This window comes from Vidua chalybeata, chromosome 14, assembly GCF_026979565.1.
Source record: "Vidua chalybeata isolate OUT-0048 chromosome 14, bVidCha1 merged haplotype, whole genome shotgun sequence".
Taxonomy (NCBI): Eukaryota; Metazoa; Chordata; class Aves; order Passeriformes; family Viduidae; genus Vidua; species Vidua chalybeata.
This window is the reverse complement of record NC_071543.1, coordinates 10,018,523-10,035,404: the sequence shown is the minus strand read 5'-3', so window position 1 is coordinate 10,035,404 and position 16,882 is coordinate 10,018,523. Positions and strand designations below refer to the sequence as shown.

At 35.3% G+C, this 16,882-nt stretch overlaps 1 protein-coding gene across 5 annotated transcripts in view; it reads left to right on the top strand.

Annotated features, from left to right (window-relative positions):
- Positions 1-16,882, top strand: part of STAG2 (stromal antigen 2) — a 74,430-nt gene that overhangs the window by 31,931 nt on the left and 25,617 nt on the right. For all 5 annotated transcript variants that reach the window (XM_053955872.1, XM_053955871.1, XM_053955868.1 and 2 more), the window contains exons 2-8: positions 4,158-4,302; positions 6,203-6,281; positions 7,413-7,574; positions 10,302-10,398; positions 11,655-11,731; positions 13,249-13,453; positions 15,670-15,821. In XM_053955872.1, coding sequence (XP_053811847.1) covers positions 4,259-4,302; positions 6,203-6,281; positions 7,413-7,574; positions 10,302-10,398; positions 11,655-11,731; positions 13,249-13,453; positions 15,670-15,821 — 816 coding nt within the window. In that variant the 5' untranslated portion in view covers positions 4,158-4,258. The remainder of the gene's footprint in view (positions 1-4,157; positions 4,303-6,202; positions 6,282-7,412; positions 7,575-10,301; positions 10,399-11,654; positions 11,732-13,248; positions 13,454-15,669; positions 15,822-16,882) is intronic.

Genomic DNA, 16,882 nt, shown 5'->3' with positions numbered 1-16,882 from the left:
TTTCAATGAATATGCTTTTGGAGTTTTGATAGTGTTTCATGCTTGCCTCTTGCTTTTAACAGTCAAATTCTTTTAAGTAGAAACCTCTCCTACATTTATAGTTGGAAGCATTATGTATCATTACTGTTGCTGGACTGCTCCTGTTGTTCCAGGATGGTTTTTAGTTCAGTAACGTTTTGTTAATAGAGTTTTAAATAGCAAGGTACAATAAAGGGATACATTATTTCTGCTCTTATAATGTTTTTTGGAATTCTTCTGCTTGTTTCGAAAGCCAATTACTGAGACTAGTCATACTACAGTAGCTGTATGCATTTCTGTCTTTGTAAGAGTCATTGGAATCAAACATGTATGTGCCTTTATTTCAAAAAGATGAAGAAATCCTCTGGTGTCTTAACAACCTAAATACAAATCTAAAGGAAATGTGCTACAATATTGCTGCAGTTTTAGCAATCTGTTATAAAGTTTATTGCAGAGAAATAACTAGGTCAACCTCTGGATGACCTGTCTTTTGGAGTTTCTTCAGTTAGCTTTAGGCTAGAGCTCCACCTTGTGATCCTTCAGCAGGATACATTTTCTTTTTATAGTTAATAATTTAATTATGATTTCACAAAGTCGAATGCCTTTTAAAGTTTTCACAGACTTGAGAGATTTCAGTATCTGCTTGGGAAAATTAAAGTTGGAATTCTGTGAACATGCCAAAAAAGAAACTTGAGCTAATTTTAATGATACAGTTTAGTTTAGAGTTTACTTCCTAGAGTTCTTAAAACAATTTGTTTATTAGAACTCATTTAATAGATAATGCAAAATGCAGATGTTTGGAATGACATCTGCAAGAATTTCACTTCTTTCTTTTCAGATTTCACTGTGATGTATGAACTTGATATATTTAAAAAGCCTTGGTAGGAAAATCATTCATATAAGCATCCTTCCTTATTGACTTCCTGAACCACATGCTTTGAATGAGTCATCCAGTGTGGGCATGAGGAAGACATGGCTGGCAGTAGTCTTGAATTTCCAGAAGGTGTTTAATGAGATGAAGAATCTTGAGGAATGACCAGTGTTGCTTTTCTCCCATACCAGAACAAGAGAACATGACATAAAGTTGGAAAATAATAAATTCAAGGCAAAGAATATGCCTTTTTGTAGTATGGAATTCGGCTGTGGGAGTTCTTGGATGGAAGACCCTCCATTGAGTATTGAGTTAAAAAACTATTTGGAAATACTAATGGAAAAAATAAGGTGTTGTGAAGTACAGGGACAACCTCTCTGGCCAGCAAAATCCATAGATTATTTCTGGATGCCAGGAAGGCATTCAGGGAAACTTTGCTATAAAGAAAATAGTGTTCTTCCTTGGGCAGCTTCTCTTGGCCACTGCCAGAGGGGGCTTACTGGAGTGGGTTGACCCTGCTGGCTGAGCATCAAAAGACCTTCATTCTGGATGTGTGTAAACCTTGTAAGATTATTCTCTAGTAGGACAAATGCAAGGGGTTTTTTGTTCATTGCTGGAACTTAAGCTTGATGCCTGACATCCCTTACGCCCTTTGTACACCCTTGCCAGGTGTTCATCTCTAGCTTCTGTTTTCCAGAATACCAGTATATAGTTGCAGTTGTGAGGGCTAAGTTTGTTCTACCTTCCAGAAAAACAAAAAATATGTATCTCAGTAGTTAATGCTTCAGCATCAGGCTGAAGAACTTGATATGTATGTTCTGTTCTAGGAGGTGATTCTGACAAATGCTGTGTTTATACTCTAATGTTTTGTGCTTTGTACTAAGATGAACAGTTCTGACAAGAAGTTCAAGTTGGTGTAAATGGCAGACAGCTTTTATTACTGATTTATTTGGCTTGTTTGATGTAGAGAACAAATACTCCAATACTTTGCCCATTCTTTTTCATAGTTTTGGAGTTTTTTCTTTAATTTTTGTGATTATAAGAATTTATTGAGATTTTTGCAAAATTTCGTAGGATGGTATGTTTGGATTTCATATAAGGAGCCAATTTGCTTGTAAGGATCCTGATTGTCACTTTATTAGATGTCTTGCCTCTTAACATTGAAAAATGTAAACTAGAAAGAATCAAATACCAGCACATTGATAGACAGGTTGAACTTGAAACTGGGCAGTGTGGTTTTTGAAGTTTGCATCTCTGCTTTGCACTGGGACTGAATCACAAGCATGCCTCAAAAAGAACTTGTGTAAATGTTTATCTTTCTTCATTTTTTTTTCTGTTCCCCCCTCCCTGTACAGCTGAGCAGGTGCCAGCCTGATGACCAAGGCATTAAAGTGTGTCCTTTTTTCCAAGTTTTAAGTTGCTGATCGGAATCAAAGTAAATATTAAGAGATAAATAAATACAAAGTACATGAAACAATTCCAAAGTGTAGAACTTTCTGATATGTTAGCTTCTGAGCATGGCATTTCAAAGATGGCCTGGATGATGTAATAGCATCTTGCCACCAAAGAAGGGAATTTAACCCTTCCCTCCCCTGCTGGTGGCTATGCAATCTTGTGTTTCTGGTGCCTTGCCTCTGGATATCTGCTATTGAACCAGTTTAACTTGAGAATCTTGGGGGAAAATACTTGAATTGTATTTTGCTCACTTTAGTGGGGACTTCAATTGAGTGATACTGAATTGGCAGAGCCTGTGATGGTGAGTGGCTGGGCAGGGGTTGCTACAGGGAGTGTGAATGGAGTGCATTGGTCATGTGCCCATGTGGTGCCTTTGGAGAAGGGAGGAATGCAGTGGCAGAGGGTGCTGCCATTCTGCAGCATGGTTTTTCTTGAAGCTTTTTATCTTCTGCTATGTTTTGGATGGAGCATGCTTTTGTAGTTGCAGACTGTCTTGAGATTGAACCTCCTTGCCTTTGCCACTATTTATTTCCACTGTGGTTCTCTACTTTAATGTAATTATGTGAAATGTGAAGAAAGAGGACGTAATAAGTTCAGAGTTTATGGTTTCTTTCATCTCTCTAAATCTTGGAAGCTACAGTGGCCCCTAGCATTCGGAATAAGCACTTGCAGGAGAAAACCTGTCCAGTGTCTCTGCCACATGCTCAGTTGAAATGCAGTCTGGAGCAGAGCTACCAGACTTTGAGCAACGTGTGCTTAGCATGCCAAAATTTAATCTTTCCCTCAAATACCTAATCACTCCAGAAAGCTGTAGAGTCAGCAGACTGACTCTGAAAGTTTTTCTCCTTGGTATTCTGTCTTTAAAATACCTGAACATCATACTTTCTTAATTTCACTGTGTAAAGGTTAATCTGGGGAGCCAAGTGACATAGAAAACCTAGTGGATGGCTAAAAATTGGTTTTGAAGTGCCCAGGGAGAATTTTTCCCCTTGATAATAAGAAAAATAAGAGAAAAACTTAAATTTATTATAATGAACAGTATTGTCATGAAGTTTAAAACAAGTATTTCACAATCTTTAGTTTTCTTGCTAAAACAATTGTCTTTCCAATGTTTTGCTTTATGCTATGTGTATAATATTATCTTCCTTGGTACTCCTAAGAGTCTTGACAAATGCTTCAGTTGTTAAACCTGTTGTAAGTCTGGTTTATCAGCTCTGGAAGACATGGAATTGTGAAGCAGCTGGTTATAAGAACTTGTTGGAAGAGATTTTATTTATTGAAAATTACATGGAAGTTGGCAAGTTGGAGATGCAAAGTTGCTATATATAACATCTTGAAGTATACACATACTGTGCTTCAAGTTCAACATCAAGTCTGGTTTTGGGTTGGTCAGCTAGAACTAGGATTACCCTAGTGTTGTCAGTTCTGGGCTCTGCTACTTAGAGGTGTTAATGAAAACCATTCCAGTTTGCTCATCCTATTCAGAAAATGTGTGTGTGTGGGGTGTTTGGTGGTTGGGTTTTTTTGTTGGTTTTTTTTTTTTGTTTTTGGGTGGGTGGTGGGGTTTTTTGTTACATTTTGTTTGGTTGGGTTTTTTTACAGTGTTTCTTCATTATTTTACTGCAATGCTTTTACCATTTGTGGAGTCACTTCATATGTGGTAGGATTATGGGAGGACTCAAAATCTTTAAAACAGGAAAGAGTTTGGCTGGAAACAGAGGATAGTGTGATCTACATTTTCTGTGTTTCCAATTCTTTATCCTTCCATATGTGGTATAATTTTCACTGTATTTTTTGATTTATTTCATTCTAGAAGTTGTCTGCTACAAAGGAAGAAAGAAAAGTAAGCTTGCACTTCAGACTGCTTTTTGAATATCTTTCTAATACAGTGGTGTTCCAGAAGATGATAAAGAAATGATAGCAGCTCCAGAAATACCAACTGATTTTACTCTCCTTCAGTAAGTGTTTTAAAAATTTGTTGTTCTGTTTGTAAATGTACTGTGTCTTTTTTGTGTTATGGTTTACTTTCCCTTAGAAACAAGGAAACATAATAAAGGATGGTGTTCTATTTTTTTTCTATTGAGATGTTGGTAAAAGCATTTTAAAATTTTGTAATGAGTATTAATTCAGCAATAACTTAAATAAATTTTTAAAATATTTTTTAAAATCTGATTTTAAATCATGTAGTTGAAATATTTGCCCTTAACTGGAGCAAGTCACTTTATATTTAAAATATGTAATGCCAAATGCTTTAGTTAAAGCCAAATTAATGGCTTCTCTCAGGCATCAGTTCCTTGGTGTTTTTGACATAATTTTACTAAGCTTTTTGTCTTCCCACAATTTTTATGAAACTGACATTTGAGTTTCCAAGATTTAGAATTAGGTTCAGATTACACTTTCAGATAGAGAAGTAAAGTGATTATTTTAAGCAGACCAAAAGAATCCACTTCATCTCCTTTTATTGTCAAAGGTTGGTATGAACACATTTCTCTAGACTGTTGAAATGGATCAACCTGGTTATGAAGCCTAAAAAGACACAAAGGTGCACTTTTGTATCAATGAGTTTATTTGTGTGTGTGTTTTTTCTTTTCAGTGAGAAATAAAGATTGGAAATAAATTGGAAGATGGTTTAATATGAAGTAGCGTTTTTACAGCTGTTTATAATAGTTTTGTACTCTGTTGGTACAGTTTATTGCTTAGTGAAGTGTTTGGAGTTTGTATTTAGATATTTCCTGTGAAAATAAGAACATCAAGGAATTTTTGAAGAAGAAATTTTTTTCCACCTTTTTTCTTTCTTTCATTCTTCCCTCCAGTGTCCTTTTCCAGTCCATATCAGCTTGCATAGTCAGCAAAACCAGACATGGCAGAATCCATGTCAAAAGGCAGCAAGCTCCTTTCAGACACTTGCAATAGTGAGAGACTGTAAATTTCTGGAGTGTTTCAGAAGGTTATAAATAAATCCATAGGAATGAGTCTCCTCTCCCATGCCTCCGGTCATCTTTCTGATTGTTTTGTTAATTGAATCAGGAAGCATGTATGAGAAATTTGTGATAGCAGCTGAAGTTGTATTGCATCTGTGTGTTAAAATGAGCTCTTGTAGCATCATTTAAGTTAATTTCTACAGGAAATTTAGAAATACACAAGCCAAACATTCTGTATTAATAATTCAGGTAATTTCACACACCTTCCTATCAATGTTGCCAGTCAAGGATTTGTGTATCAATGCAGTGTATTTTAATGTGTAGAAAATCAAACAAATGAGTTTGTGTATTTAGTATGCTTCTACCTTATAAGCCTAAACAGAGCTACAGTTTTTTGATGAGGAAACCTCACCTAAACTTCTTTTCTGTACCTTTCAACATAAGTGCAAACCTCTTAATTATTTGCTAAGTTTCTAACAGCATGAAGAAATCTGTTGAGACACTGATTGTTAGGGAAATTGCTGCTTTTTGGGATATTTTTTTTGCTGTTGGGTTTTTTCTCCTTCTCATTTTGTTTAAGTATTTGTGGCCAATATTTAAAGCTCTTTGCTTTTTGAGGTGTTGTCGTGTTTGTCACATGTCAAAGGCATGATTCCCAGCCTGCTGCTATTTTATACCTACCCTCAAATTTTTTAATCTCCCTGTATGGCTTCCTTCACAGGTACATTGCTTGGAGAGACAGGTTAGGCTGAGAGTGTGGGGGTGTGCTCTGTTCCTCAACAGTAGGCTTGGGAAAAGTTTCACTGTTGGTGTTGACTTACTGGACTGAGAGCATACTGTGATTTTATATAGTATATTTAAGAATATTTTTAAGAATATATTTAAGAATATATTTTCTGATGAAATGTGTGAATGGTTTGTCTTTTTACCTTTTCAGGGAGTCTGAAACACACTTCTCTTCTGATACAGACTTTGAGGATATTGAAGGAAAAAACCAAAAACAAGGCAAAGGCAAAGTATGTTCACTCTTTAGGGATACTGAAACATTTTTATTGTTATGAATTGAAGAGTTTAATGTTTTCTTTGAAGTTCAGTGAGCAAGAAGGAATATTTTCTGAAAATGCAAGTGTTCTGTGAAGAGAAAATATTTGTATTTGCATGGAAATGCTTCATCTTGACTGTTTCTGTGATATTTTCATAGTGCTCTGAAGGCATAAGGGAGGCAGGGGAGGAAAGGATAAGCTTTGATTTGATCAGTCTCTTGGCATATTTTCTATCCTATACTTAAATTCATCATGTATTCTGTGTCTTTTAGTTTGAAAAGTGAACAGAACAATAATTCAGTTAAAAGAGTTTTTTTAACAGGTTGCAGACAGGAGGTTACAATAGTGGAGTGGGAGGTCTAAACCCAGTTCCCAGCCCTTCTCTCCCTTCCTGGGACAGTTGTCATCCCCATGTGCCTTTCACAGGCTTCACAGCCACCACTGGTGGCTCCTTCCCTGCCGTGTGCTGGCCTGGGCTTCCCTGCTGACCCCTCACTGTACCCCATGAGCCTGTAGCAGTGCCAAGCACCTGGTTGTGGAGAGGTGGTGATAGATTTTATACAATGGTCATGTAATTTGTACTTAATGTTCTTTCTGTAAGTCACACTTGATTTGGGAAATCAAATACAAACACATCTGTCTGCTCTTCCTCACCCCCTACTTGTCAACGTATGTTCAAATGGAAAAAACAAAAGGTTAATGAATTGCAGAGGAGACGTTGCGATGTGTTAAGGAAAGTACCTTAGCTCTTTTAAAGGAAATATGAATACTCTGTTTTACAATTTAAACGTGAGAAAGATCTGTGTTATACACTATCACCAATCACATTTTTAGTTGCTAAAAGATTTTAAATGAGGGAAGGGGGAACCTGTAGAGTTCTTGCTGGTCTTTGTATCAGGATCTGCTGTTCTCAACTATTGAATTTTTATATATATATATATATATATACACACACAAGCAGACATACAGATATATGCAAGACATTTAAAAAATATGGTTGTTGAAAATCAAAGGCCTTGCCTATATTTGTCATGGTATGGATAGTGATTTTTTTTTTAATACTTCATGATAATTAAATAAAACCTCTTGTGTGTGTGATTGCAGACTTGTAAAAAAGGAAAAAAAGGACCAGCAGAGAAGGGAAAAAGTGGAAACGGAGGAGGGAAACCCAGTGGTCCGAATCGGATGAATGGACATCACCAACAGAATGGTGTGGAAAACATGATGCTCTTTGAAGTAGTTAAAATGGGCAAGAGTGCTATGCAGGTAAGACCTGGGATAGCTCTATGACTTGGATGTAGATACAATTTCAATATAACAATATTTTCTTCTACATGCAGTTTAATCAAATGAGGTCAAAAGTAATTTTTTTCCTTCAATTTGCCGTTTTTACTTGTATATAAGAATCAAAATAGAGTGGTTTTGCTTTGTTGATGTTTGAACTTGAATGAACTGATTTATCAGTTCTAAATATTATTCATTAATAAATTCATACTACAATTCAAAATAAGTTTTTAGTATCCTGAATGAAGAAAGGTTATTTTAGATTGCATGATTTAAAAATCCTTTTTGTGTGATGGTAACTAAATACAAATGTGGTTTAGACTTACTGTTGTGATAGAACTTAATAAGAATCTGTAGTTTTTACATGCATCCAGAGCTTAGATTATCTGAAAATAAATAGTTGCTTCTCTTCTCTCATCCAAAGTAAAATCCCTAGCTAAAACTTACAGGCTCCTCTTTAAATTTCCTGACCCAAATTCCAGCCAATTACAGTGTAGCAATATATTCTGGCCAAGTCAGCTTAGGGTAGATTTAACCCCTTCAAGTATTTACATTAGGTGCTCTCCCCACTGCATTTACTAACAGGATGGAAGTCAGACTATTAAGAAATACAGCACTGTTTTTGTTGTTTTTTTTTTTTTTTTTTTTTTTAATTAAGATAAGTCACTAAAGTGTTTGCTTGTCTGTGAGCTTCCCAGCCGACATAGGGTTAAAATGAAATAAGTGTGAGCCTGTCAGCCATGAAGCTTTGCTGCTGACTCACTCATGTGACTCCTGGCAGTGTGGAAGAAAGACTATCTTTGGGACTGGAAATCTAGAGTTTGCAGCTCCTGTAATACACGTGCTGGAAGCTCTCAAGGTTTACAGGCTCCTGTGTTACAGCTGGGAACAAGAACAAATTACTTGGATGTGTTTGTATGGAGAAATTCTGATTCTCCCATCATTAGTTTTGCTCTATTTCAAAGCAGATGGAAAAACAATACTTCTCTAACTGTTGCTCTGTGTGCAACTTGTTCAGCCGGCAAGCAGTAATTGTATCTTCATGAATTTTTAACTGTTTAAAATGATATACAGTCAAAATATTTTGCTTTCCAAGGGCAAAATGGACCTTTTCCAGGTCTCATTACTCTGTTGAATTGGGAAATTGATGCCTGAATCTTTGTCAAATTTTAAAAACTAGTAAGAAAAAAATTCTCAAGTAGTTTTTAAACTGAAGTCCATTTCAGTAGTCAAAGTTTTCTCCATGGCCTTCAGTGTTCGCTTATCTGGAAAAAATTCAGTAATAATTTTAGGTTAAATATTTTATTTTAAATACTGTTCTGTACCTTCTGAGTTAGTTGACAAGGTGGTGTTAAGTCATAATGTTGGACTCGACGATCTCAAAGGTCTTTTCCAACCTAATCCATTCTGTGATTCTGTGAATTAGTGTCTGTTCCCTGGCAAAAAGAGGTGGTTCATTCACAGAGACAAAATGTTTCATGAAACAACTGTTTTGCTGGCGCTTCTTTAAATTGAATAGATTCTGAAAACAAGACTGCCTAATGGAAATATTTGTTCCATTCCTATCATTCTTCAGTTCTTGCATGGTGACCTTCTTTAGAAGCCGAATTTATTTGCTCTGTATTTCATTCTTCCCTTCAGGTCAGTCCACTCAGGTCCAGTTCATAGGTTCTGTTCCTACTGGAAAGTTTCACTTGGGATTTTTAATTATTTTTGTTGTGCTGACAACAGTTGTGCATCACACTAAAAACAATCTGAGATTCAGGGAAGAGGGATTTAGCTGTATCTTTGTTCAGAAGATTTTCTCAATGGCAGTATGTTTTATTTGTCCTCGCAGCAATATTGGCTGTGAGAGTAAGCACTGGGAATACAGACAGGAAGCCTTGGAGATGGTGCATAGTCCAGCTGTCTTTTGAAATTCTGAATTATTCCATCATTTAGGGAAGGGTACTAGCGTATTAAAAAAAGTCAAACATGAGAACTTTATACTACAGTGAGCCTCTTGTACCTGTGTTAATAAAATTGTGTGTCTGTGTTTTATGACCTTGGCAGTAGATGGTTTGTACTCTACAAATGGGTAGTTAAAACATAATTGCATGTAGATTCTGTTTTCTCAACATGATTATCACAGGTTTAATTGCTTCACATTAAGGTCTTTTAATAAAATGTGTTTGTTCCTCTTTGGCTTAGTGACTACCAAGTAATTAATATCCATGGAGTGTAGGGCAGTGCTGTTCATTCTGTTATGGCAAGTGTGGATGAAGCAAAGTTCATCCAAGGGGCGCATTTTTAAAAGAATATAGGGAGTTGTAGCTGTTGAAATTGAATGCACAAATAATATCTTCAGAGAAATGTCAGTGGCTTGGCAGAGCAGGGGAAGGGTGTAAATAAAATACCTGATTATCTAAAATACCCCATTTATTTTTGCATTCTTCCTCCAAAAATGTTACTGTAGAAGGATATGGTATTCCTGTGCTTTATGTTCAGGTGTCAATTTTGTACTGGTATATGTTTATAGAATAAAATGAGTTCTTGAGAACAGAAAAAACAGTAAAAGATCATTTAAACATTTAGTTCTGTAGTAATCAAAAAAGAGGGTTCAAGTTAACTTACAGGGATGAAAAAGAATCACTTACTTGAGAGTAGCTAAGTAACAATGTCTTCCATTTATGAAAACTGAGCAGTGTCTTTTTATTTGTTTTCTTTCAGTCTGTAGTGGATGATTGGATAGAGTCATACAAACATGACCGAGATATAGCACTTCTTGATCTCATTAACTTCTTTATTCAGTGTTCAGGCTGCAAAGGTAAGATACTGAAATGGTTACTCATCCATTTAAATAATATTACAGCATGATTCTCAGTCTTTGCTTTCATACCACTGAGGCTATAAGGTTGCTTCAACCCCAGAGCTAGTTTACATTATCATGTTCTTGGAGTTAAACAAGTATTTCTGACGGTGGGAGCAGGAGGTTTAGAAATCTTATACTGTAGTTTAAAGTGGTGATTAAGCCTTTTGTATTTACAGCAGATAGAAATTAGTACTGGTACTTAACATGTGCTTCCTTTTCCTTTGTTCCTGCTATTATTTCAGAAAATCATCTCTCCTATCACTGATAGTTCAGCTTATTCAGTCTGGGAATTCTAATTTGATGTTTTATCATTATGATTGCTTCATAACTTTTGTAGACATGCTTGTTTTAAAAGATATTATGGACAACTTTATGGTAGCCTGTCTACAGTAAGATTGTGTTTCCATATTATTTTTTCTTCATTTTCTGATTTTTTGTCCTCATTTCTGCATCCTCCATTCTTTTACCTCTCAGCTCCTTTTGAAGAGAAGGTAACTTGCCTTGCAGTGTCACTATGCTTGATAGAGGAGGACTGGATGTAATTTGTTCTGCTCAAGTGTTTCTCTGTCCTGATAAACTTTTAACATGTGTAAATCTCCAGAAAGCTAACAGTGTTCCTCAGAGGTTATCTGTGCTTTCAAGAATAGTGGCCTTTTGATTTTTGTTACAAGATAAAGCAGCAGAATCTTTTAATGCTTTCTGTGATGATCCTTGTCAGGAATTTTGCAGTAAACTTTGGGAGGTCTAACAATTTGAGGCCAAGACAAATAGAAATTTCATGAAAGCGCTGTGTTTATTGTAGTGCAGAAGATAATAAGTAGCGATACAGGTGTTCAAAATTGTCTTGCACTATTTAGAATCTTGAGTCCCAAAAGGTCACTTCAGATGGTGTAATGCTCACTGGTACAGAGGTCTGGCACAAGTATCTTTGATTTCTGATTATGAATGAGTGAGTAAATTCTAGCTGTGTGTGTACATGCACACAAACATACTTCTTAAGAAGAAGACTAAACCCCACATAAATAAACGGTGTTAAGTACTTGTTACACATGAATGCTAGAAGAAAAAAAGTGAAATTTATTAAAAATATATATGTGTAATCAGTAGGTTAGGTGAAAATGGGTTATTTTGACATTGTAGCAGGAGTCATGTCATCTGCCATCTACAGCTTTCATATTAACAGTGCTAATGACCTAATATCTAAATTGTAGGAGTTGTTACAGCCGAGATGTTCCGACATATGCAGAATTCTGAAATAATTCGAAAAATGACTGAAGAATTTGATGAGGTAATTTAATGAAGTGCTGATTATGTATTCATTTTTATTTTATTTTTACTGTTTGTAATCTTGCTGGATCATGTTGCTAGATGTTTATTTCAAGAATATGGAGTTACAAAAATAACAGGACTTTTATGAATAAAAATGTTAAACTCTTATTTCACTGAACTTAAAATACTAGGAAGGAAAGCTCTGCATGTATGCAACTTATTTTATTAATGGTTTAAGAAATCAATATTGACTTTCAGTTTTTAAATAGTGGGAACTCCTACTATGGTGGCACTATGGGGGATTCCTGCCTATCTTGCTGTTTATATAAGGCCTTAAATTGTCTCTTAAAATGGTTGCTAAATTTATTTCTGTGCATTCATTAATCTACAAATTGTGGGGATTTAAATTTGATTATTTTCCAGTTGCTTTTTCTTTCATGGGGATTATAGTTCTTTTCCCTTTAAATTGTCACTTGCTGTTACACAGAGTGTTGGGGTAAATGAGATATATTGGGAGGGTTTTTTTGTGGGGTTCTTTCTGGGGTTTTTTTTGTAGTTTAAATTTTAGTTTTGTTTTGGGGTTTTTCTGTTGACTTAATTTGGCTTTTGTTTGTTTTTGGTTTTTCTGGGTTTGAGTGGTGTTTCTTTACGTAAATGTAGCTTTAAAATCTCCTCCCCAGATTTGTCTAGTACAGCAACAGTTCTCTCCACTGCCGCCCCTCCAATAATTAAAAAAAATCCATAAGTTTAACTGAGGGGAAAATGTAATACCCTTTTCTTTAAAAGGATTTTAGTGTTCCTTAAATCTACCTCAGTGCATAAATAGATTTGATTACTCTAAGACAATTGTGTGAAATTTATAAAGCCACACGTGGGACTGTTGGTACATGGGTTCTTCTAAAACTCATGCTCACTTTTTCTTGTAATAGAATTCTAATGAGCAGTTCTCAGATTTCTAATCCCTTTTCATGGATACTTTATTTTTCAACCTGTATTGTTGTTCAGCCTCTTAAAGAAACTGTTCACAGTGGCACTGACACGAATTACTCTTTATTTTTCACTGTCATTTTACCATTATTTGTAAAGGCTCCCATATCAGGAGGGGACACACATTTGTTATATTTGAGGTGTTGTAGTAGTTAATATTATGACTTCAGGAAGTTTCAGTCTGATATGTAAGCATTTCCCTGTAAACTTCCTTACGATCCTGACCTGTTCCTAAACTTGTCACCTAACTGTTCATGTGGTGGTTCTAGTGTAATGAAGAAGATTTGTAAGGCAAATAATTTTTTTCCTTTTATTTTGTGTCAAACAAAAAAGAGGAGCTAGTAGTTTGAATGTTGTCTTCGTGTTATAACAAGCCTCAGCTGCAAAGTATATTCATATTTATGGAATCATATTCTTCTCATGTATCATTTTTAAGGCCTCTGAAATTTGGCTTTAAAGTTGTATGTATCTCTTCTTAATCTTTAGTTAATGAAATAACTTCTAAAGTGTTTGAAAGAATTTCCTGTTTCCTTTTCTGTGTTTTAATAGGATAGTGGAGATTATCCACTAACTATGGCTGGCCCCCAGTGGAAAAAGTTCAAATCCAGTTTTTGTGAGTTCATTGGAGTACTCGTCCGACAATGTCAATATAGCATCATCTATGATGAATATATGATGGATACTGTCATTTCCCTGCTTACGGGGCTGTCAGACTCACAAGTCAGAGCCTTTCGGCACACTAGCACACTCGCAGGTCAGTGAATTTATATTTGTTTGGGTATTGCTTACATTTAATGCTTTGTGTTGCACAGGACAGAATTACTTTGGTTGAACTTCTTGATATTCAATGTTCAACTTGTGTTTTCTTTTGTGATACAGTTTTCATCTTATGCACCTTGCTTTGGGACAGCTTTTTATCTTGGATTTTTGTTACGGAAAAACACAGCACTATTTTAAAGCATTCTAGCTCTCTGGTATTTAATTTTTGTTATCTTTAGTAGAAAAGTAAATAGAAGGAAACTTTTCATTTGATTCTACTAGATTGTCTTTGGTCATAAATAAGGGTGTAGGTGTCTTACTCTTAAATGCAGTTGAACCTGTTCATGCTCTGCATTAAGTCAAACAGAAGTTGTAGTTTATGTTGGATGCAATTTTTACTACAAACTTAAATTGTGCTACACATTGAGGTCATGGCACTATGTAAAGTAGGATTTCCAGTCTTCGCATTAGAAATATCTTTTTCATCAGTAATACAGTCTCTAAATTTCTTTGTTTTATGTAATTGAGCTTTTCACATAATTTTTTTTTCCCAATACATTAAATTGTGAAGAAATTCTTTATGAGTTAAGTATAGAGTGTTTCAAAGAAATACATATTTGTGTGGGCAAAGGATGAGCTTCCTGGGTAAGGCAGTCATAAACTTGCACTGATTATTGAGGAGGGATTGTGAATGGCATTGTGTGGCTGTCAGCTTATGTGAGGTTATGGTAACAATTTTAGTTTGAACAAGGTAAATTTAGGCTGTGTGTGAAACGGAGGTTTTGCCACACTGGAAGTAATTACTGTTAGCTTCCCTTGACCTGGCTGATATACAGCTGGCTTCAGTCCTAAATATCATGTCAGTCCTTCTGTATCCTTGATAGCTCTCTTGAATTTACATTAGCACGCTGCACATGGGGCTGCTGCTGTGTGGCTTCTACCAGCCAGAGCATTTCTTATGGAGAGAGGAACAAAACTTTTTATTTCAGGAGAATTCACAGATTCTGCTGTGTCATCAGTTCTGACTGTTATACTATATGACTTAATACAAATTCTAGTAAAATTCTTAAAAAGCAAGTTATTACCTTTTAATTGGAGTTGTGCCTGAATAAAAGTTGCAGAAATTGTCCTGTTGCATGTTAGTTTCTGTCAAACAAAATATTTTTTTATAAGCCATGTGTTTTCATTTGTTCACATCAGCAGTCAATTCTGTTGATTTTGTGTGTTCATCTGAGTTTTACTGTTTGTATTGTTGAAGATTGTATTTTATATGAAGAAAATGTCAGCAAAATCCTTGTACCCTTATTTACTGGTGTTTCTGGTAATTTTGGCTTCTGTGATTAACTCAGACTTGCTCTTTAATCTTGGAGATCACAGTGTGAGATGGTATTTCAATATAAGGGCATGTCTTTAAGCCTTGCTCATTAGCTTTATGCTGGTGATACATGCACAAAAAATTTTGCGTCTGCTCTGCCAGTGCAAGCCCTTTTATGCCTTGTTACAGAAGCTCACAAGGCAAGCAAGTACACAATTGATCACCTTCTAATTTCTGAAAAAGGGGTATTTGTCTGCACTCTTTTAAAAACGATTGATCTAAAAATAAAAGGATACAAAAATCCCATACAAGTATGTTTTATATTTTGGTTTTCTGTTTTCTGGCTTGTAGTTGGCTGATGTGCTTTCTCTGCTTCTGCTAATAAATGAATCTTTGAAAAACCTGCACCTTTTTAAAATTAAATTGAGGGAAAAAGACTGGTGTGATATGGTGGTGTTGGTTGTCTTAAGACATTTCCTTTTGAAGAAAGAAGCTTCTTGTATATTTAAGACTGAATGATAGGAGTCTGACTCTGATAGCAGTTCCTCTAGTATTTCTTAGGCTAAGTTTGTTAATCTTACATTCAACCTTCATTTTGGGGAGGAAACAGATCCTATATCTTAATTCAATAATAATAATGTATGTATAATAAAAATAATGCTTATAGCATTAAAGAAGTGACAAAAATGAACAGAATAGCAATATTGAATCTATTGTCTTGATAAATAATGATGCAGTGCTTGGTAAAACATTGCATAAGTTTGTGTATCAAAAAATTACAGTAAATATATTTCCATAGATACAGAAAGGGAAGAGGTGTCAAGATTTTTCTTCTAAGTTTTCTTAGATCAGGCAACCTTTTAAATAATCCTTATTCTTTTCACTTATTTTTGTAGCCATGAAACTGATGACTGCTTTAGTGAATGTGGCATTAAATCTAAGTATTAACATGGACAACACACAGCGGCAGTATGAAGCAGAACGAAATAAAATAATTGGGAAAAGAGCTAATGATAGGCTGGAACTCCTACTACAGAAGAGAAAGGAGGTTAGTGCAACTAAGTGCTCATAAATATACCTGTTCGTAAATGGTCACTAATCATTAATCTTGTTCTGTAACTGGTTTTAGTAGTTACCCATCTCTCTAGCTCTTCAGGTTGTTCATGTTTAATGCTTAAAAAACTTTGCAAGGTGCTTCTTACTGTCTGGTTTTCTGTAAAAAGAAGTAAATGTAGAGTCTTAAAAATAGTAGTGTTGCAGTGAAGTTAGTGAGACTGCAATCAGTAATAGATACATTTTTGTTGCATTTCTTGATGAGTTTCCTGCATTGAGCTCAAAAATGCAAGAAAAATTACCACACATTGACAGGTTTTGGCTTCTAGAGAAGATCTCTTGTGATCTTGGAGCAAAATACTGCTTTTATAATGTCAATAATGATCTCAGCAGAAAATGTATTTAAAGGCTTTAGATAAGGCTTTTTCATGTACAGAAAGCACTATCAAAGTTGAAAATGCAGTCTATTTCTGTTTTCTTTCTTTTGTGTAAAAGAGACTTGCTGATTCGTTGCTGACAATGTTGTCTTGTTAAAAGCCCTAATTCAATCAGGTTTCAGTTTTTACTTTTGGGGCAATTGGTGGTTTGTTTTTTGTTTGGTTTTTTTTGGTCTTTTTTGGGTGGGGGTGGTGATGTTTGTTTTCTTTTAGGTTTTTGTTTTTTAGACATCAGGAATAACTTCTTCATGATCAAGGGAAACATTTCACCTTAGCTCTTCAGCGTTTGTGCTGTTTGTTATGGGTTTCCCCCCCACCCCCCGACAGTTCTGACAAATGAACAAGTTTGTCTTCTGATTATCGCCCAAAGATCTTTCAGTTCAAGACTGATCTCTTAACAACCCATTCAATGTCATTTTGTTAGATGTGTGTGCAGGGCCAGTCCTAGTGTGAGTAATACATAGATATGTAAAAAAGCAATGATGTTACTAGAAAATTAAATCAAGTTTTCTTACAAATTAACTAAGAAGGGCCTTTCAGAAACCCAGGTTGTCTCTGTTACACTTGAAGAACAGTTTTCCAGTGGTCAGACTTACTAAAGGTTGTATGCTGTGGTAGA